Source organism: Macrosteles quadrilineatus, unplaced genomic scaffold, assembly GCF_028750875.1.
Source record: "Macrosteles quadrilineatus isolate MER2022 unplaced genomic scaffold, UCM_ALF_1.0 Scaffold_8__2_contigs__length_117827958, whole genome shotgun sequence".
Lineage (NCBI taxonomy): Eukaryota > Metazoa > Arthropoda > Insecta > Hemiptera > Cicadellidae > Macrosteles > Macrosteles quadrilineatus.
In genome coordinates this window covers 45,162,209-45,185,469 of record NW_026542601.1, presented here as the reverse complement: position 1 = coordinate 45,185,469, position 23,261 = coordinate 45,162,209, and the positions used below count along the sequence as shown (strand labels likewise).

Below are 23,261 nucleotides of genomic sequence, written 5' to 3'. Positions count from 1 at the left end.
TTATAGGGAAAATTTGTTGCAGTAACTTGTGAACCGTAATTCTTACAAAATTGTGGTTTTACCATTTTGTAAAGAGTTAAATGGGTCAATGGATCATAGCATAGGTACTAAATTTCAATCGAAATAGTTCAAACCTTTTTTGTAAAAATCTGATTTTGCTTTTATTTTATTGGAAAATCACCATTAAAATCTAAATTTCAAAATACCGGTAATGAAAATAATTGCCTGGAATACCAAAAAGTAGTACTCACATACCAAATTTCACAGAAATCGGACCATTGTAGTCTGTAGCTCTGTGCACATCCAAACAAACAGAAACACACTAACACAGACATCACTTAATTTTAAACGGTGTAGCGGGCCTATGCCTTTAACTGATATAATGTTCTTGTTTACTGACACCAAACACTTGTTTTGCTTCTTCAGAACATTGTTTTGCTGGCCCATGTGTGATGTTGATGTCAATATTTATTGAACTATTGTGTGTCTGTGTTATGGTTGTAAAGCTTATACAATATTAGATTTTCATATACATAAGATGTAGGAAAACATTTTGTAATAATAAGTACGTTTAGTTGTGAGACAGTACAATTTCGTCCTGGAACAAAATTGTACTGTCAGCCTCGGATACAGGGCCGTATCTAGAATCTTTGAGGCCACTGGCGGCTCTTACCAGAGAGGCCCCTCATCTCTATATTCTGATTCTTCGAAGGTTAGAACTTAAGGGTTTAGAAATACACTTGGTATTTGTTAATGATAGATAGTATGATTGATTAGATTTTACAAAATAAAAGAGATAAAAAACAATAGATGGTTTATTAACATGGTTGAGAACAAAACTCATAAAATGTAAACAATTAATGTAAATAGAGTATTAATAATATAATAAAACATATGATTTGTTCACAAAAGACAGGCAGAATATAGTATTCAGAGAGAACTTCTAACAGTATTGCTTCAACGTGATGAACTGACCTTTTGTTTCCAACGATCTGATAAACAAAAAAAACCTAGGAGGCTAGCTAATAAATATGTCTATTAATTTCTTGCGCGAGCGCTGATACTTTGTCTTAGTCTTCTCCAATCGCGGCGAAACCATGAAGGATTCATGGGCCCCGGTGAAATGGTGAAAATCTTGCGTGATCGCGAAAACATCGTCTTCATCTCTTCCGATCACAGTGAAAACATAACATTCTAGCAGATAGACGCAATAAAACAAATCATTCTGGCAAAAGGTTATTTAATTTTCAAAGAAGAAATTCAGTGTCATCCACTAGATTGTAATCAGTAAACTTGTTCTTGGCTAGGTTGCTAGGATACCATAACTAAAATAATAAACAAAAATGATTAAAATTATAGAAAACATATGGTTATTGTCTTTGACAGTGTAGTGGCACCACAACGTCTCCTGGCCGCAGAGAAATAGTTAGCATCTTCTTTCGTGGGTGCTGAGACGTCATCTTCGTATTTTCCGATCATGACGGAATCATGAACGACTCATGTTGACACAGAGAAATGGCGAACATATTACGCGGACGTGTAGACATCATCATTGTCTCCCGCGGTCACGGAAACGTAATTGTCGTCTTACGCGATAGTGGCAAAATCGTGAAACCCCCAAGGCCGTGTAGACATATCATCATCAAATTGTCTCCCGCGGTTGTGACCAAGAAACAAAATTTGAGTCCCCCTCCTAGGCCGAGTGCCCCGGCAATCGACGGCGGAAATACGGCCCTGCTCGGATAGCTAATCTGATTGAGTAAGTCCATCAGGGTTGGTAGTAATAATAATAGTATATAGTTTAAATATATGGGCTCAGATGTGGTCAATATAGCATGAGCTTTCAGTAAATGACACATTCATCACTGCCCGATTTAAACTTTAATCTAAACAAATTAGCAGATTTAGAATAATTGGTGTCAATTCTTTGAGTGAAACAATGGTCGTAACTAACTGAAATTATTAACTTCAAAAATAAAACTATAAACTTTACTTAATGGGTATACCGTGTTTGAATTTGGAATTAAAACCAACGATGCTTTAAAAAATCCGAATTGATTATACCGCGGGTTCACTGGCTATTTCGCCCTGGCCTAACACCTAATAATCAAAGATGCCAGAGTTATTTAATCGCTGGTTCAATTACCGGGCTATTTCGCCCTCGCCATACAGTTTCCCAATGAATACGGATCTAAAACCTAGTGTTCGACGCTTCCAGAGTTATTTCACCGCTTGTTCAATTACCGGGCTATTCCTCCCTCGCCCTAGGCTTTCGCGATGGTTACTCTACTCCACTACCAAGACAGATGTAGCTAGCTATTCGCCCAGCGTTTGACTAACTGTTTCCTGTCCTGCGCCGTATTTATAGGGGTTGCGACGCTAGCGCAGTGCTTAGCTGCTCGGAGAACTAATCACCTTGCGCGGGCTATTTGAAATCATCTGAACCCTCATTATCTGATCATAATATTTTTACCATTACATAGTTCAAAGAGAAGTAAGATTCAGGGGGGAAACACTTATGGGACAACCGAGCGCTTTCAGCTCTAGTGTGTTATGCCGGAAATAATTAACTTGCGATGAACAAGGAAGAGCCTGAACATCGAGCACTCTGCAGAAACTCCTATCTGCCTCCACCGTGGGAGTAGTAGCACAATGAGGGCGAGGGGGCAGTGTTGGACTTTTCCATAGTCCCATAGACACCACTTAAGTGTACCATTGAATGTTTCCTCTGTACTTTACTTCTCTGTGGTATGGTTACATTAATTTATAATCAAAAGGTTGATTTAAAATTGTGTTTTTCAGCCCCGGTTTAGTATTTATGCTGTACAACATGGGCCTAATAGCTCCCGGCAATCAGATCATTATGTTCGACAGAGACATCAATGGGTATTTGGCTGTGTTATACAATCCCTGGTTCATCCTGCCCGGCTATGTGGACCCCCAGGGTAGAATTTTCTTTTTCCACCCTCCGCACACAATGTAAAGGTTAGTAATACCCTCTACTTCCTGTTTAATATGCCCGTAATTTACTCCCGAATGTAAGTTTAGTTGCTCTTTAATTAGTTGATGAGTGAATTCTCGGACGTTAAGAAAGGGAATGTTAACTGCAACGAAGTACTCGGTTACGGCAATGTGCAGGTTTTCTCTGAATTTACAAATGTCATTGAGTTCGTCAAGAAAAAACATCATGAAAATTCCCTGATAGAGTTTGCTAACGAACTGATTAATGATAGAGTGCAAGTAATATTTTTAATGGAGCACAGTACCTGGTACAACTATAATACTTCTATTATTATATAGTAGTAGACTGGGAAAGTGGCATCGTCCTGTAATCCAGATACTAGGAGGTCATGAATTGTGGATATTTATAAGCATTCTCTGTGGATGCGATGCTCCTTGGTGTGGATTAATGTCCGCACTAGTGAGTAAGTGAGTACTACGACTATCCGCAGTACTATCCTGATAATTAGACCAGTTCGTTAATTACACGGCAAAAATGTGCTTTGGATTCCACTATAAACTGTAGGTCCCATAGTTACCTTTAGCTGTATGGGCTATTTATTAACAGCTGCGTCAAAGGGACATGTCGGCCTTAGTCACTAACAAGACTACAAGATCGCGACACTCATCCTATACACTCATATTTGGGCGTCCCCATCTTAAGTAGGCCTAATTGATATTGATACTACACTTTGGGTCCTTGGGAATCTGTGGCTGCTGGGGCAGGGCTTCTCGCTCTCAGCAACGTGGTCCAGGGATCTACAAGCGGAGTCAACTCAGCAGGGGAACAGAAGCGACGTTCTTGTGGCGGGACGATGGTACAGAGATCACACAAATACCTACACTTATATCCAAATTGTCAAAATAATCTTGCACTTCTAAAACCAGATTGAATGTAAAAAAACTTAGTGAAACCACGATTTCATTGAAAAAAGTCTTAAGTCTGGTCTGTGCATGATCTTGATCATGTGTTAAAACTAAAATAAAACGAATTACAGTCTATAAAGTTTATAATCAGAACAAAAAAATTACTTCTATATTCTATTCATGTGTTTAAATGAAAAAAAAATGATTTTTGCGGTAATTGTGGTTTGATAGCTTATGACCGTAATGCATGAGAGTTGCCGAACCAACAGTATGCGGAACTAACTCAAGTAGCCGGTGATGATTCGAAACGTCTTCTCTCCTCTCCACTAATATTCAAACCGACCAATGAGAGGACAGGGATAAGAATATAGGGAAGGAAAGGGTCTGAACTGTGTCGAGTATAAAATGTTTTAAAATCTTGTTAAATTAATGTCATTTTTGTGTATACGTACCTAGGTGGCGTCCCATCCCAATCTTAATTGATAGAAATAACCATTTTAGGATCATTAAAATATAGATTCTAGTAACTTTTCATTTCTCATCTAGTTAATTACAGTATCCTTCAACCCACAAATTTATGTCGTGTATCCACATGATTTTTTATGAGATTTCAAGTCTCCTAGGTATCATAGCACTTAATACATCAGAAAACATAGTTGAAAGAATATTGATCCAAATCCAGTCATTTACTATCCATGCCCAAAGTTGTAATCCACTAAATGACAGTTTTAATAATGTTAGGATGTTACTTGGTTAAGATTTTGATCCTAAAAAAATGTAAAATTAAATCATTTCAATAATAATATTAAAGCAATATAATATTACTTTCTTATTCTGTGATTTTGATTTCTATTAAAATATTTACATGGTTTATCCTCGTATGTTTGTAAGATAAAATTTCCTTACAAAGGGACATTGCCACTTGTTTGTTTAATTTCTGTAATTTCAATGTTATTTGTTCCAGTCAAAATAATTTTAATGCTGTACTTTTAAAACTGAAATGGTGACCATATATGAGGGTTGGTATTTAAGTGTAGGATGAGTAGCGCAATCTTGTAGTCTTGTTACTAGCTAAGGCAAGACATGTTCCTTTATTAATAGAACATACAGCTATTGGCAACTAAGGGACCTAAAGCTTATAGTGGAATCCAAACCACATTTTTCCTTGTAATTAAAGCGATCCAAAGTTAAGTATGAAAAGGATAAAACCTGTAGATTTATGATTCAACAAGAATAAAAATCTCTAAGCTTTTACGCATGACACTTGTCAGGCCAGTGGAGGATATTAAAACTTCACTATCCTAACCTCAACTCTTAAACCTTTAAGTAAAACTGAAAGTTTAAGGGTAAAGTATAAGGTTTAGAGATCAAACCCTATGAAAAACTACTGATTGAAAAATAACTAGTAATGTTATCTATATTTTGCAATGTAGAGAGAAGAAATGGTTAAAAGTTTAGATGATTGACAAATTGATGATCTAATCGTGTGTTATAAATGTTGAATCCATTGTTAAACTTATTGGGACCCCGCACAACAAATTAATCCGCCCACAGTTGTCATACAAAGTAGCAAGTTGTTTACTTTAATTACCTAGTTTCAAAGCAGCTGATTTCCTAACATTCTACCGTGTTCTACTTTAGCCAATACTATGTTATACATAATTTATTTTTGTAAAAAAATACGACCGACTTCAAAATGCTCTAAAAAGAATGAAATAATTTCAATAAAGTAAACTTTTCTATTAGGCAAGCTCACGTATTTCAAGTTGGCGCGGCTCAAACTGCAAATATGATTGAAATTAAATATTGAGTGTGTATTTTGAAAATCATTAAATTGTAGCTGGATAACATAAATATATAAAAAACATACTGAACTGTTTTGTTTATATATTAAAGGAAATATTTTCTTGTATTTTATGTTTTCTTCAGAATAAATGCATTATGAAAATAACACACACAAATGTTCTATATGAATAGAAAAATAATTTAGTTTGATATTATGATAGGGAAAAGAAGCTAGTTTAGTATTAAAACGTTACTTTTCCAAGTTAGAAACATTTAAATGCGTTATAATCTTTTTAAAGATACTCGTTAATACCACTATAATTATCTCTGATGACGGTAATAAAATAAAACTTAACGCATAACTATGAAAAAGACATGCAGATTAACACCTTTAGTTATAGATAGTCACCTGCAATATGGACACACTCTTTCAATTTTGTATCAAAAATCATCATAGAGCCGCGCCGATTTAAAATACGTGAGCTTGCCTAATACAAAAGTTTACTTTATTGAAATTATTTCATTCTTTTTAGAGCATTTTGAAGTCGGTCGTATTTTTTTACAAAAATAAATTATTTCATGATTTTTAGTGACTGTATAATTTGTTATATATTAATTACTTGAAGTTTTTTGATAAGCAAAACTGCATGAAACAATCAAAAGTGCCACAGAACAATCATTATTTTTAAACTGCTTGAGTCACCTGTTCAGCTTACATAATCAATGGGTATAAAAATTAACATTTTTGGATTTTCCTTTAAAAAAACAAAGAGTTGTCCATTACATTAGGCCTGATGAAAAAAGAATGTCTTTCCTAAAGACATTGAAATGCCAGACATTGTTTCCTGCAATTGGTGTACTTCTACATTATAAAACGAAATACAGTAATGTCTCAAGCCTTTTGGAACAATAAGAAAGTTATTCCTCAGCCACCAGCACTAAAAATCTCTTAAAAGTATAAAATTGGTTGTTATCACGTATATTACCTTTGAAAAATACGTGTATGAAAGATTGGTTCAGCTAAAAGTGGTGTAAGGGGTAGGTGGTTTTGTTTGCTCAAGATGTAGTCGAAATTAATTGCAAATCAGCTTCCCATTTCCGAAGCAGGCATAATATTATAGACAGTGAAGAATATTAATAAACACTCCACGTCTTCAAATACATGTTTAGTAATAAAAATATTTAACACTTTTAAGACGATTGACGCTTATGCAATCTCACACCTCTTATGTCGTTTAAGGAATAATTGCATCTAATTTATGTTTAGACCTCTTTTACGAATGCTTTGGTTTTCACAATACACCGTAAATTGTCAATATCATACAGCTATTCACTATGTTTTTATAAGTCAGAACATTCAATACTCAAAACAGAATCATACACAAATCAGGTCAAACGTTGAAATACCTTTTTTTATAGTCACCAAAACAAAATGCATTTTTTCAATGTAACTTATTTAGTCTCCATGGCAAGAAATAGTTTATTAATCAATATGAAGCAACTGTTTCATGAAGAAACTGTCTGTAGCTTCATTTAAATGGTTTTAACTAACAGCTGTAGGAATGTTATTATTATTTATTGCCTTCTCTGCACAAATGTAAACAATCTGCACAAATGTAAACAAAATGAATGTTGAATATTTAAGGTTTTCAGAATTTTTCACCGAAACAAATATACTTAAACATAATATATAAGGTACCAAATAGAAGCTCTCCTGGTTATTTTGGTGGTGGAACCACACTGATCGGTAAAAGAATCACAGAGAAATTGGTGAACATACATAGAAAAAAAAAAACATCGCCACAAACAAATTGAGAACCTCCTCCTTTTGTTGGTAATGGGGAAGTCGGTTAAAAATTACCATAAGTCATGTTGCTGACAACATGATCATTCCATGACAAACCTTTTCCCACACATAATCCTAAACATTTAGTTGTCATGACTTTTTCCAGTTAAGTAATTTTAATCTTAAACTTTGGAGTTATTTTTTTCTTTTTCTAGCTGTAAAGCGAAAAAGTTTTTTTTGCTTGTGATATTATTACAACTACATTGTTTGAAGTTCATTGTTGGTGATGGTGAGTTAATGTTGTTCAAAGGTTTATTGCGGACATTTTCCATCACGAATGTAAAAAACAATACACAACGTTTCGGGATCTGGAATCTGATCCCGTCCTCAGGTGAAAAAAACTTAAATAACACATTACAACTAACAATACACAAACGCCCAACCTAAGTTGGAATACACTACAGAGGGTAGTAGTCAAAAATATGCACTGTATAGCAGTCAAGTCATGATACAACATGCAAATAATAACAAATCACAAAACACTATAATCTATAAAAGGTTTAACGTAAAACATAGTGTTCTATTGTGTGAAAACCTGCCTACTAAGTGAATTTCCATTTGCCTGCATTGATTTTCAATTAAATCTATTTATATAACATTAGGTTCAAGTACCTAGGTTTGTTTGCTGCTACAGTACAAGGAGGCTAATAAAGTTTGTTTTTTAGTAAAATATTAATAGCTTAGAATAAAATAAATTTTAAACTCTATATCAAAAGTCTAAAGAGAAATTGGAAAACTTTGTGTTTAGAGGGTCAAAAATGAGAAAACCCAATTGGCTCAGAGTGGCGTAATTCTGTGGCTGATCAGCTGATTGTGAACTGTGACGGCGCCAGCTGTGATTCAGCTACAGCTGTGTAATGTTGGTTGCGTTGTTGCATTGGACTGTACTGACTGTAGTGACTGTAGTCCTGGTAGTGACTAGCGAGTCTATCCCATCTGTGCTACGATATAGGCGAATAGCAGACGTGTTTTATTCTTCTATACTGTGTTTTGTATTTAAATTATCATCATCACTTTGACTTTGGGACACGCATAGACTAACCAACAAAAGTATACTTCTCATCTCATTGTAAATTTTGAAGCTCGTTTTCCGTGTCTAATTCATGTCCGGTGACACTGATCGCTAGTGTTGACGAAATTGTATTTCTATTATTTTAGAGTTAATCTAATGATTTGTGCTTACTGTTTGGTTATATAACTTGGGTACGAGTTATTGTTTATGATAAGATCGTTTTATTTGAACGAGGTTTTAAATGGCTGAAATAACAATAAAAGAATTGTAAACAAAACACAACCTCTACATTACACGTACAGATTCTGTTACTTACAGAACTAACAATATAACTGGCTACAGCTGATACATAAGGGTGAGAAATCTACTAAGGTAGTACGTTTATCCATGGTACACGATAATCATAGTATTTTACAGGCACTTCCAAATTACCAAAATATTTAATAAAATTTGTTCAGAAGGACTTTTAAGTACACATGTCTAAAAAGAGAGGCTAAATGGTACATCTCACACACCCCTATTGTAAATTTTTTTCATAACTATGAAACTTTGATTTTTACATTAAATTACTGTTTTCGTAGTAAATACGATTTTCCTAGATTTATAAAAACTATAATAAACATTTTCAAAGAAAATTTGCCAGTGTAAAAGGACAAAATTCGTAAACCACCTGATAATCTAACAATTAGATTGGTATTCAACCCAAGTGAGCTAGATCTAGATTATGTATAGCTTACAATAAACCTGTGAAATTGAATATTTTTTTAATAAACCAAAATTTTTACATCAAGACTTAAAGAACGGGTAAAAACAGCTCAACTTTGAAAATCTTTGTAAACTTATAAACCAAATTGCATCTCAAAAGCTTTACCTACTAAACGGTGAATCAAAACCAATCCTACCTTAGCCAAAAACAGCTCAACTTTGAAAATCTTTGTAAACTTATAAACCAAATTGCATCTCAAAAGCTTTACCTACTAAACGGTGAATCAAAACCAATCCTACCTTAGCCATTTTATGGCGAGTATACGTTTCAATAATAATAAATTGAGGAAATAAAATAGCTAAAATTAAATGTTAATTCAATGGAGACGTGTTAATTTTTTATCAAAACAAATCCTTTATTAGACGAAATAAATCTGTTTCTTCTTTATTTGGGAAAAAATGAACAAGGTGGGAGTAACCATGGTTTTTATAAGGTTTTTATATATACGAAATTAGACATCCTGAAACGCCACACTAGGCCTATTTTAGTTTTTACCCTGTACAGAAAACGTGTGTTACCCATACACTCTTCACCCCTGATAGAATACTACTAAATGTTACCTTTAACTTTCTATACTTTCGCCGCCAGTTTCTCCCGCCATATTGCCCCCCCCCCCACACAGGTGTCAGCTACCCGACGCCAGTGTCAAGTTACCAGGGGAGGGTGTTAGGGGTGTTCCGTTACCATGACTACCATGGTTGCTATGTAACCCTACACCCAGCTTCAGATATATTGATCACATTACATTATGGCTGTATTTTATTTCACACCTCGCCCCTTTTGACTTGCAAGGTGGCGAATCTAAGATATAACTGTGGAGGTAGAGTTGTGTTTTGCAAGGATATTTTTAAAATATACCATTTTAATTATTTTTGGCCTACAAACACAGTTTATTTATCTATTGAAACTTAATCACATTCTATCGTAGATTTTTTAAAGAGGCTGAAAAACTGTTTTGCTTATATACAATCAATACAACTTCCTTAAATTCAGTACTTCTGTAGGGAAGGAGGATGTTTTGAACAGTATGAATGGTATGATATGGGATTGACGAGAAAAAAATTGTATGACTTATTTAAAATCTAGCAGTGGTCTATGTTTTGTCATTTGAGTGGTATATTTCATAATAACCTCCCGACTTTTCACTAAATATTTTGTTAATTTATTTTCCCGCCTTATTCTTTTATTTTTTGCAAACTAAAAAAATAGGGTAATTAAAATAATGAAATTTGCCCAAAATGTTTATTGTATTTTATTTTATTATTAGGATCATTGTATGGGATCAGAAGTAGTATCTATAGTATTTATTTAATACTATACGTTCTTTTTTAAACCGTATTCTAAAACCAACACACAAATAATTAAACGATGAAAATTTTAAATCATCAGTGTTTGTTAGAGAAACCATGCTTATTTTCCCGTGAAAAATTCTGTTTTTAGAGTTAGATAGGGTTTTGGAAAAGTCACTAGTATACAATTACTGGACATAGTATGGCCTATCCAAAATTCTATTTAGTTTAACAGCAACTGCTATTCAACTGCCACTAAAATTACGAACCCTGTATCCAGTTTTTCTTTTAGTCTGATCAGCTGTTTGTTATTAAACTGCCACTAAAATTACCATTCCTGTATCCAGTTTTTCTTTCAGTCTAATCAGCTGTTTGCTATTCGACTGCCACTAAAATTACCAACCCTGTATCCAGATTTTCTTTCAGTCTAATCAGCTGTTTGCTATTCGACTGCCACTAAAATTACCAACCCTGTATCCAGTTTTTCTTCAGTCTAATCAGCTGTTTGCTATTCGACTGCCACTAAAATTACCAACCCTGTATCCAGATTTTCTTTCAGTCTAATCAGCTGTTTGCTATTCGACTGCCACTAAAATTACCAACCCTGTATCCAGTTTTTCTTCAGTCTAATCAGCTGTTTGCTATTCGACTGCCACTAAAATTACCAACCCTGTATTCAGTTTTTCTGTCAGTCTAATCAGCCGTTTGCTTTTCGACTGCCACTAAAATTGCCAACCCTGTATCTTCTTGTAGATTTTCTGATTTTCTTGTAGTCTGATCAGCTGTTTTATTAAATTACTGATAAAATTGCTTTAACATATTTTTAGTTTCATGTTGGATATTTTACACAATTAGGAAAGAACACTCAGTAAACGTAAAACGTAACTAACCTTTTATTGGCAATCACATGATGATGTCATAAAACTACTTGCAGTACCAATTCTAGGAAATTTTAGTAAAACAGATCATTATGTTAGCCCATATTGTAGAAAACTTTACATAGCCTATAGGCCTATTGTTTATAACTTATAGTTATTGATGATCGAACTTGCATCGTGATTGTTTTTGTATAATCTTAAACACTTATAACTAATAATATGTAATCACAGTTTCACAAAAAAATTATCATTCTTATTTAACTCTCTAAAGCTAAATCATAAAATTTACTCAACTAAAATATCCTACTTCTCATTTGAGATCCTTTATTTCAGACGAGTATTTCTTACATTGGCTATGATTTGAGTATTCTTCAGATACAAATTTAAATTTAAAATCTACTCAAAGATTTAGTGGACGGGCAAAAAGTTCCAATGATATAAAATTTAAAAGTATACAAGTAATATACAATCTTGACAATTGCATGAATGCATTTTTATATTTAAAAATATGAATTGACTAATCGTGGAGGGACTATGATTTAACAATCAAAATTCTATTCTATACACTAATTAAAACTATGGACTTAAAGTTATTTCTTTGGTACATTTAATATTTACAGTTATATGATACAGTCTTAGAAGCTAAATGATCATTTACTTGTGATATTGGAAATTCTACTAATAATTCCAGTTTATTGATAGGTAAAAGCAAATATGATTTATTTTAACAAATAATTTAATGAACAATTTTAAGTATTTGTACGTGCTTTAAATGTATAGCTTTGTGTTTGACCAAACAACTTTACCATACACTCATCACTACAGAAATCAATTCAATTCCTCACAATAGTTCTATGTTTTGTTGAAAATATTTAATTTTGGTACCAGTTTGCGATCAAATAGCTTTCACAAGTTTATACTATTACAAATATTTACAAATGTACAAATATTGGTTAGACTTAGATGATGCTTTTGTTAATCTCCTAAGGTAACTGGTCATCTAATTTGTTATACAAAATATGTACATTATAATAATTACAGTGGTTTTTGGGAATACATCTTATTTACACAACTGAGCGTTGAAATTAAAAATCGTCGACTGTCTTACGTATCACAGTACTAAAGTAATAAACCGAAGGTAAAATTACAAATTAATACAGTAGGCTATTTAAGTAAAAAAATATCAATCAACATTACAAGTTTCAATCTTAGAAAAAATTCAAAAAATTGAGTGGTGTGGAATAAGTTATTTTGTATTTTTCTCTTCCCAATAAGTTCCTGATCAGGGGAGCGAGCTAGTCTAGTGGTAAAGCGCGGGAATTTGGTCCACAATGTACCGGGTTCAAATCCCGCCAATCTCCAATTGATTTTATTAAAGTGATAATGACGTCCTTTAATGTAAAAAACAATCCCGGGCTAAAATGTTCCCTATTAGTGACGTTGTTATTCATAAATTACTACATAACATGGTTTTAACCTCAGAAGTCTATCATGTCAATGCTCACACTCGAAGAGGCCCCCACAGTTCAGGTTCACACTCATGGATGCTCACAAAGTTCAGGTTTACAATCACAGATGCTCCCAAAGTTAAGGTTTACACTCAAAGATGCTCCACGGTTCAGGTTCACACTCACAGACGCTCCCACAGTTGAGGTTTACATTCAGAGATGCTCCCAAAAGCTGAGGTTCACACTCGTAGACTCTCCAACTCACGTGTGCTGGCTTGAGGTAAGAAACTGCTCGTATCCATGGTACGACGCCTGGGCTACCATGTGATGGAAGCTAGGGTGCACGCCCCCCTCGCTCTTGACCCCGTCCTTGTACATGAGGTCTAGGAGACCGCCGGACGACGGGCTTAGTAGACACGTGGCGTCGCTAGAGATCACCAACTCGCTGGAACAATGGATTTGATTACAATTTGGATGTATTTATCATCAATTAATATTGATTAGTCGTTGGTAGTGTAAAGAGACCTTATTTCGTGTTTAAGAGGAATTCACGACATTTTCTCTCTGATTGATATTTTGGCATTAAATAGGCCCTAACTCTATAGTGTTATATATTCAATGTCTTTGGTAATTTACATGGTTGCAAGATTACATTAAAAAATGTAGTTTATAGGGTATCAAATATGTAGGTTTTCTGGTACGCAGTTTGCAACAAACTGTTAAAATACTTCAACATTATTATGTTTTTCTTGAAACTAAATATCACCGCTATCCCTTTTCCCAACACCGGCAGCAGTTAGAAACGACGCGCTTCTGCTAATTACTTTTTTGCCCCGCTTAGTCCAAGTGTGTGCGTGTGCCGACCCAAACTGACCATTTCCGCTCCCTATTAATAAAAGCAATCAATTTCAGTAATTCCGTTTCAGTGGGAATGATTATGCTGTTTACAATAAAATTAAATAATCAATTATGCGTATTTTAAGTTGTATGATACGAAAATTAAATTTACTGCTTGCGAATGTAAAGGAAACCATCGAAAAATTAGTAGCCTATGTAATCACGCCATCATCTCAAAGTTTGTCTTAAGAATTTAAAATAATTTTTTTGTGCTCAGTGAACACGTGGTCTGTGATGTGGTTGCGCGAATATTAGAACAGAAACGGTATGGGTCTCCAACATAAATAAATGACGTCACTAACCCGAATGTCAATCTAATAGCCGTCACAGCTGGTTTAAATTTTGTTATTGTTCCATTTTTAGAAAATGACATTTTTACTTTCGGGTCAGTTAAATAATTTGTTTATGTTTATGATCCACACAGTTTCTGTTGTAATGTTCTTGGATCCGAAAAGGTCAGTAATATTGTGATGTTTATGAACTAGGTCCAGCTCTTCTTGATCATTTTATGAATTTGCCTGGCTGAAGAAACCGCTGATCCTAGTCAGTAACAAATTTATAAAGTACATGTACATCCCACTCCTACATACAAATCCAGCAAACGCACTCAGGTGTGTGTCACTGCCTTAAATGTAAAGAGTGATGAGTAATATTAAAACGCAGATAAATCGCTGGTTGTTATGCAAAATACCATGGCCTTCTCTAATGGTTGCGGCGAGATAAAAGTGACAACGCCGCACTCCCGGCCTACCAAAGCAGCTGTTGCACTAACTCATTATGGGACGTATGCGCAATGTTTATGTTTACACATTTGTTGTAACCGTTACTATGGCAACAAATAGGGGTCTACAGTATCGCTAGGCTATAGTTTGTGTATTCATTGCGCTAGGCATTTAGTGGGTAATTTAACGTGCGGAAACGGGAAAGCTAGCTTGCTATGAACTAAAATGTTTCTATTTTTAGTTCCTTAGATGTGAAAGGTCTAAATAGAGCAATGTTCTTCAAAATTAATCGGGGTTTTCTTATAGTCTATTTGATTGATATTTTAGTTCACTACAGTCCACAAAGCCTACGTATCAGAGTGTGTTTACTATGTGAACTTTTCAATCTAAATTAATAAAGTGTAACTTTAATTTCCTTTCAATCGCGTAGGCAAACTATGCAAATCGCAGAGGCAACCCCAACCCTCGTTTGGACGTTTTACAATGGTTTTACTCAAAGTTAAAAGTTTTCCACTATAGTGTCTGCCGTGTTGCGTGCTGATACACGACACGGCAGCACGAGTGTAGACTGTACTCAGCGTGTTCCCACGACGTTGCTGACGTAGCTGTGGCTGCAGCACAACAACACATCTGCACAGCTATTGTTGCAGAAGCAGTGCCGCAAGACCCGGTGGTTCAAAACCCAAATAGTTCCACCACGGATATTAGAACAGAAACAGTATAGATCATAAACATAAACAAATTACGTTAGTGACCCGAATTTTATGCTGATGACGTTAACATCTGGTTTGGACGTTTTTTGAAAATTACATTTAAATAATATCAAAAAGATTTCCGAACGTACTTAATAGCGAATCATGCATCAAATTGTACGGTATTGTGTTTGTGTGCTATCGGCCCAGTAATGCCAAAGATTGAAAAGTAATGGACCGATAGTAGTAGCCTATTGGGATATGACGGATCGCAGTGGTTAAATGCAATGTATCCTACTTACAAACTTCCTTTGTGTAGTGGATATTTGTAGAATAACTATTTCATAGGTTTGCCGTCATAACTATTCTAAATTACCTGTCCCAATATTCATAAAATGTAACAAATTATATGTCAATCAATTAATCTCTTGTTTTGTTTACAAATATTATGTTACATGGTGGAATGGCCTCTGGATCGTCTGAATTAACTATATAGTGGTTTAAATTACCTTGTTACTGTCAAAACGATCCTTTGTAGTTAGTAGACTACAGCTGTTTCATGCTACGAATGGAGCACATCATCATCTTCATCTTCTGACCTGATAATGTGCTCCATTCGTAGCATGAAACAGCTGTAGTCTACTAACTACAAAGGATCGTTTTGACAGTAACAAGGTAATTTAAACCACTATATATTATGTTAATTCAATCATGAATTATCGTCTCAAACCTTTTGTTTGTTCTTTTGTCGTCATGTTCGAGTCCAGTGAGCTGAAACCCTACTGGACTGAGGCTGTTTTAGGACTTTGTCCTCTTCAGCCAGGACAGGGAAAGGATTGCAGCTGACGCTGTATCAGAGACGTTTGAATAACGAATAAGTCTAATAACGAAGCTCAATTCTGCAACAGCCGCTGGTTCGGGTTGGGTTGGGCGGTTAAAAAAACCTTTTGGAAACTCTGACCTGAATCACAGAATAAAGTGTTGTGCCTGAATTGAAAATAATCCGTTGCGCCGTGGATCGACTGCTTCCTGTCGCTCACTACAAAAATATAAATGGATCGCCGATCAATATCATCGAAAATGAATACCATTGTTTAACAATAAAGAGTTCTGCTGGAACATTTCGAGTGAACTGATGTTTTTCACACACCCAGTTGAAATCCGGATAATCGCGGGGTTTTTGGAAACTATGCTATAACTCACTGGGAATATATCCCTGCAGATTGACCCACGTGTGTGTGTGTGTGTGTGACGTGCACGTGTTCTCGACCCACGTGCGGAATGGTCAACATGTGTCCGAGACGGTCAGGAGGACTTGAGGCTAGGAATGCATAGCATTTTATAGAGTTTTAAGCCAACAGTCGACTCAGTGGTCCTGGAGTATAATATTGTCAAATTAAATAAACTGTTTATGCGGTGCGTACCGTTACGGCGAAATACGCGATTCCGAAAATTTGTTTCGGAGATGTGCCTATCGTAGTTATGCTGCGTGGCTATCGTGTAAATGTTAATGTATAACATTGAACACATAGTTCATAACGTTCATAACGCTGGTAAATCACATGACAGACTTCGTGAGATGACTAGAATGTAAACAATGTAATAATTTTGTTACTATTCAAATTTGTTTGCAAACTCCCACCCTTTAACGTCGCTACACAATCATGAAAGTAAAACCATTTACGAAATTTCTAAGATTTGAAGACATTGGCTGTTTTGTTTACGTGTGATACCGTTTATTACTATCGTTAATGAAAAATGATTTGGCGATCCTAAAACCTAGACTATGCTACTTAAAACCAGCGACCACAGAATTCTTAAAACTCTACCAATTTTTATAAAAATATCTTCTTCCCTATTGGGTAAATTTGTTAAAACGTGAAAAATATCTGCTTAACAAAAAATCTACCATCCTTGTCAGCTAAGAAAGCTAAAAGATAAGAAAATCAACTCTAAAATGTAATTTTGTATCCTAAACTACGACTCGTTTATATATGTAACTGTCTAATCAAAACGTTATGTTTTTACATGGAAATTACAATTATTGTATACAACTTTCACTGATTCTTCGAGAGATTATACAGTTTTGGTTATTGAAACATGTTGTTCCATTATAAGCTAAGGGATTGTTGTGACTATGTCAAACTACGCTAGTTTTTAAAAATGGATCGTTCACATTATGCTCAAAGAGGATTTACTTTGTCGTATCCATTTCATTTTGTTTATCAGTGACCGCGGAATATGTTAACGATTTATCATTACCACAGAGGAAATAGCACGTGAATAGTGTCTAAGGCCCTCTATTAATCTATGACACTTCTCTAAGGAGCTTTTGATTTTTGAAACATCCGTTTGTTTAGTTCCCGTAAGTTGGACGCTTATCTACTCCAAGCTACTTCACTAAAGCCTATTTATTGTTGGCGAGATGCCCACTGCCCATTGCCCAGGTGTATCAGTCCAGAAGGGTTGTTAGTATAGTAATCTGCGGCGAAGGTTTTGTGCCCGTGTCAAGCTGTTTGCCCAGTCTACAATAATGTTTTCCCGTCTAACAATGCCCCTAAGCTCCTCTTCGCGCTACAAAACCCGATGAGAGGAATCCGTGTCCGCAACCTGTCATGTCATTTCACCGACTGCCCGTTTACACGCAGACGCTGGGCGCTGATGTATTCGTCAACATGTTACGTCTAGAAGATCTATTTGTTAGAAAGACTATCTGTGACTGTGAAAAATATAAGTGTATTGTATTGATTGACGGTGTGTTAAAAATATTGTTATTTTGCTTGGAGATAAGTTTTTCACAAGAGATTTTAGTTTAGCGAATTTTCCATATAGTGATGCTATTAAGGTAGGTGAGACCTGACCCGGGACCAATTTACTTTTCCGTTTTGCTGTCCGTAGCGGCCAAAAACACCAACATTCATATACTTGTTCGTTCTCCGTTAGCACGATAATTGGAGTAAAAAAGTGATCTGATTTTCATTAAATTTGGTACGAACTTGAAAACCTACGAATATTTTATCGATTTCGCGTACAGCACTGACCGTATTACGGAAGCAGAGTTTTATGAAAGGTTGTATAGGGTAGTAAGTGGGTTTTCCATTTTTAAAATCCTAAAAGCACAAAATTTTCGGAGTTTCTTTCTAGACCATTTTGCATAGCTAAAAAAAAAATTAAAGTATATTTAAAGCATTATTGTACGCTTAATGGTTAATGAGAAACTAAAAAGAAACCGCTGCAGCAAACCTGCAGACTAAGCGAATTTTCATTTACCTGACTGGACTAAAATATTTCCTAAAAATTGTCAGATTAATTTCCTATCTGAATAACATTAATTTTAGCGAGTACTAGGTTTGCTGCTACTGGGAAGATATTGAGGTGTGTTTATTTTATTGAATGTTGATAGCTTAGCATGAAACAAACAACATTTCCAAATTTGGTTAAAATATATCCATAAACAAGTAAACTACAACAGTTTATTTATTCTCCATAAGAATAACATAACAATTTTAAATTTGCATTTTTATTCAATCTCCATAACATAATAGTTGGGAATTCAACAATGCTTCAACATACCAAATAATTTCCTTTTTTAAGCTCTACAAAATAGTTTCCAGGAGAGAAATGATGAAATTTCGTATTTTAGGGTAAAATATGGGGAAAATGAGGAATGGGTACTTTGATCCCAACCCCCATTTTTACCCCATAAAACCCCCCATAAACCCCCGTTCCCATAGTCTAATTATGCTGGTTTGCGAACTCGTTCGAATAAGCGTAGGTTTACACGTCTGTATAAAATGTCATCAAAATCTGATAATTTTTGCTCGAGTTATTGCGCTAACGGACACACACATAATATATGAATTTGAACGGTTGGTGTTTTTGGTGGTGTTTTTGGCCTCTGGGGACCTCAAAACGAAAAAGTAAATCGGTCCCGGGTCTAGGTATTACCATGAGACCTACGGTAATAGCTTATTCCCTATATGGGAAATTCGCTAAAAAAACTGTAAATTTAAAAAAGGCCCTACGATATATGAAATTAGATAATACAAACATGCCCTATGAAATAGCACTTAGCATTTTATTTGGACAGCAACGCAATAATCCGTAATTTTTGACATTTGCATAAAATTGTGTCATTTTGTTAATTCGATGCAAAAACCTAATGCTGAAGAACATTGTATGGGTAGTCCATATAAGACCCGTGGTTTTCGTGAAAATTGATTATTTATATGGTCTATCTGCTAAAGGGATTCATCAATGGTATTGCATATTTCCAGCCTGTCACAAATAAAGGATTGAAGAATTTGCCTTGATCTAAATCAAGTATATTATATTGGTTTATCGAGATAACATTTTAATATTTCGGTCAACCCAAAAGGAGTAGGTAGCCTACTTGCACTCATAATTATTGTTTAATGATGTGAGATAACAATATATAATTTAATAAGTTTGCATTAATCTTAACAAGAATATTACAGAAGTATGTTAGCATATAAAGATTGAAAGCCAATTTAGCCAATGGTGCGATCAATGCCTTTGATAGTCTTTGTACGAATCCACTAGATTCTCGTCTACAGAATAATAGCTTTTATTTTATGCCTATTGCACACTGCTAATGACAAATAAAATTGCCGATAAATCATCACCAGATTCTTTCCGGACACTATACAATCGATAGTGCTCGTCAAGACGAGTGTAACGAGTACAGTATATTATTGCATATGTTAAGAAGATTACGAAATCGAGTTTTTTCGGTGAACCTTGATCTCCCAAAAACCAATTTTATCTGGTTTAATGAAATTCTAATAAGTTTTTCGTCGCGGTTTACTCGATGCTTTAATGTTTGACATCTGACAGTTTAAAACAAAATAACTTAAGTATTTTAATCAATAAAATTCCAAAATAAACCCCATCTTTCATTAATACTTAACTAATATGACGTACAAAACATTTCAAATCTTGTTTCTCTACAAACAATAACTTAAAATCGGTTGAACAATACAGTTTTGTCTATAATACATTCTTGATAAATTTATGCATTAGCCTACAGGTCTATTTTGTTTTTTCTATCGAAAGTTTTATTTTGCATATCACTCCTATTTTAAACCATTTTACCTACGACCGTTTTTTAAAGTAGTCGTTTCAGTTGAGTTCTTAGAATGGAAAAGTTTCACATAACAGCATTGTTTATTTATTTATTTTATTTGTAAACGGTTGCACCATTTTTACATAAAAAATACAATAATCTTACATACAGAAGAAGCAGAAAAAAAATCACAGGCCAGTACAAAAGTAGTGAAAAAAACTGGAAAACAAGACATCAATAACAAGACATAAAAAGATAAATAACAACTAGGCTATAAATAACAAACTATAAATAACAAACTATGAATGCTATGAAACTATGTTTACTTTCATAACAGCATAGTTTTAATCATAACAACAAGGTACAGGACCAATGAGATTCAAGGATTGAAAGAGAAGACGTAAAATTGTAATGATTCGAACTTTAACTAATCAGCTGTTCAGGCTAATTTAATTGTTGAGTTTTAATGGTCGGTACAATGTTTCGTTGCATCACTGTCAGTGACAATGAGAGGTTATAAACGAAAACATAACCACTCTTAGAAGATGAGTTGTGATTTTTAGTAATTAATCACTGACGTAGGTTTTTATGGGGTAAAAATTGGGTTTTCTCATTTTTTACCTTTAAAACACAAAATCTTTCAATTTTTCTCCAGACCTTTTTAAAGAGTTTAAAAAACAAATAATTTAGTATATCAAGTGTTTTCGTGCGGTGGTTGGTTACGGAGAAAATTCAAAAAGTTGTTAATTTAAAATTCCCATGTTATTCTTATGAAGAGTATTATAATATGTTGTGTAGTTGGCTTGTTTATGGATATATTTTGATCAGACTTGGCGGATTTATTTTATTTATTTCATATAAGCTACTGATATTTTAATAAAAAACACACTTTTTTTGTTTCCCTGTAGTAGCTAACCTAGGTACTTGTTAAACATAAACGTTAATTTAATAGATTAATTGAAAATCAATCCAGGCAAATGGAAATTCGCTTAGTCGTCAGGTTTGCTGCAGCGGGGGTTTTTATTAAAGCTAAGGCTCGTACCTTAAATTTTCTACTAGTGCCGTTAACACTATCTTTACGCAATCGTCGCGTAAACTACTATTAAAGCATTCCTAACAATAATCGTATTGAAATTATGCATAGGCTTATTGAAATGTCGTTTTAAATTTCTTTACGTCACATTGGTAGTAAACTTATAGCAATAATAATAAGTTTTGACAGTTTTAGAGACTGATGATGTGATCCGCAGAGTATTGTATTTTCCGTAATGAATAAACTTATAGCGATTTAACCTGACGATGTTGCCAAAGTTTTTTTACAATTAAAAACCACTCTTAGTTAACTTACGTTTGACATTTGAAAATGTTCATAGTTTTCAAATGACTTCAAATGACTAAATTATAGTTTTGTATACTGTATAATCATTTGTTTTCAAGATAACATAGAATATCACTAATTAAGTGTACGCGTGTAAGTAACTGATCAGTTGAATTGATATAAAATTCAATATTTTGTGCCTGTTGTAACCTATGGTCTGGAATAGACAGTATTATTAGATTACAAACAGGCCAGATTAAATTATAGTTTCTGATTTTTATTTTGATAGCTGAGATAGGAAACATTTATTAACTTTAATATATACACGGATGTTGGATCTACGGTGTTTGAAGAATAATATCAATAGGTACTCTATAGCCTGTATGGTGGAATGTGTTTCCTGACCCGGAGGTCTACTTACTGGTCCTACCATTGGCAAGTCCCCAGGTCAGGAGACAGGTACCATCGTACAGACTATAACAAGTTATTATTTACATCCCCAAGTGTAAGTGTACTTACTTGCGTTGCTGCGGCGTCCTGTCCCTCTGTCTCCTGTTCTTGAACCAGTTGCTGACCTGTGTCATAGTGAGCCCAGTCGTCGTCGCCAAACACTTCTTCTCGTCCGGAGTAGGATATCGGTTTCTCTCATAACACTCCTTGAGCGCGTTGCGGCTCTTCTCCTTGAAACAATACACCGTCTCCTCACCGTCCCAGATGGTCTTCGGCAGCGGGTATTTCTTCCTCAGTCTGTACTTGTCTACAGCTCCTAGACTCCGTCCTCGGATGTTCTCCGCCTCCTTGTAGTGCGCCTTGAACCACATCTGCTGCAGCTGCGGGTGATGCCTCGGGTCGAAGTTGTGGCTCTCCAGGATGGCGTAAAGTTCGTGGTAGACTCCCCGGTGGTAGGCGACGATCGCTCGCGCTCTCAGCACCGACTCCTCTCCTCGCATGAGTTGATTTGGCGGTAACAACCAAAGGAACCTCGCGAGTTTCTCTACATCACCTGATTGTATGAGGGCTTCGCACAGACAGCTGATTTGCTCCGCGGAGAACCCCGGGAGTGGTCGCTTGGGCCCCAGGTACTCGGTCATGTCCTGCAGGACAGCTGGGGAGCTGATGGATCCTTCGCTGAGGTCCGAGGAGTAACTGCCTGGGGACAGGGTGGTGTTTTGCGGAGACGACATTACCTCTGGGTATTCCTTCCCATAACCTATCACTACCGCCCGACTACCGAGGGTGACGTCATCGCAAAAAACTAAGAAAATTGACTACAAATTACGCGTCTGTCAGTGAGACTCGTTTAAATCACTCGCGAGCTCGCCCGAGCAGAAGATGCAATTTCATAACCTCAACAACAGGTGGGACACGACTGTGACAGTGGCGGGAGACGTCTGTGTGTCTAGTGAAGGGGCGGAGCTAACACCTGATTGGTCCTCCCCTCCACCCTTCTCCCCCACCACCAGTGTCATCCCTGTATTCTCACGCCTCTATCAAAGCGTTATTGTCCCCTTTGTACCATCAGAATTACGATTGTTGCTGGCCCAATTGGGACGTGAAAACGCCGGCATGTCAGTCATGGGGACTTTTTTTTTAATTTTTTGTCATTCTTAACGCCTTGGGTGAATGGATTTTTGTGAGGAGATTTTAGATAGTTT

The 23,261-nt window shown here is 35.3% G+C and overlaps 1 protein-coding gene across 1 annotated transcript; it reads right to left on the bottom strand.

Annotated features, from left to right (window-relative positions):
• Positions 1–13,020: 13,020 nt before the first annotated feature.
• On the bottom strand, positions 13,021–22,958 carry LOC129001403 (homeobox protein SIX4-like). The gene is made up of 2 exons (XM_054428659.1): positions 22,126–22,958; positions 13,021–13,336 (listed from the first exon to the last, which is right to left on the bottom strand). Exons 1-2 carry the CDS (start codon positions 22,788–22,790, stop codon positions 13,153–13,155), a joined length of 849 nt encoding a protein of 282 aa, XP_054284634.1. The 5' UTR covers positions 22,791–22,958; the 3' UTR covers positions 13,021–13,152.
• Between the last annotated feature and the right edge of the window lie 303 nt (positions 22,959–23,261).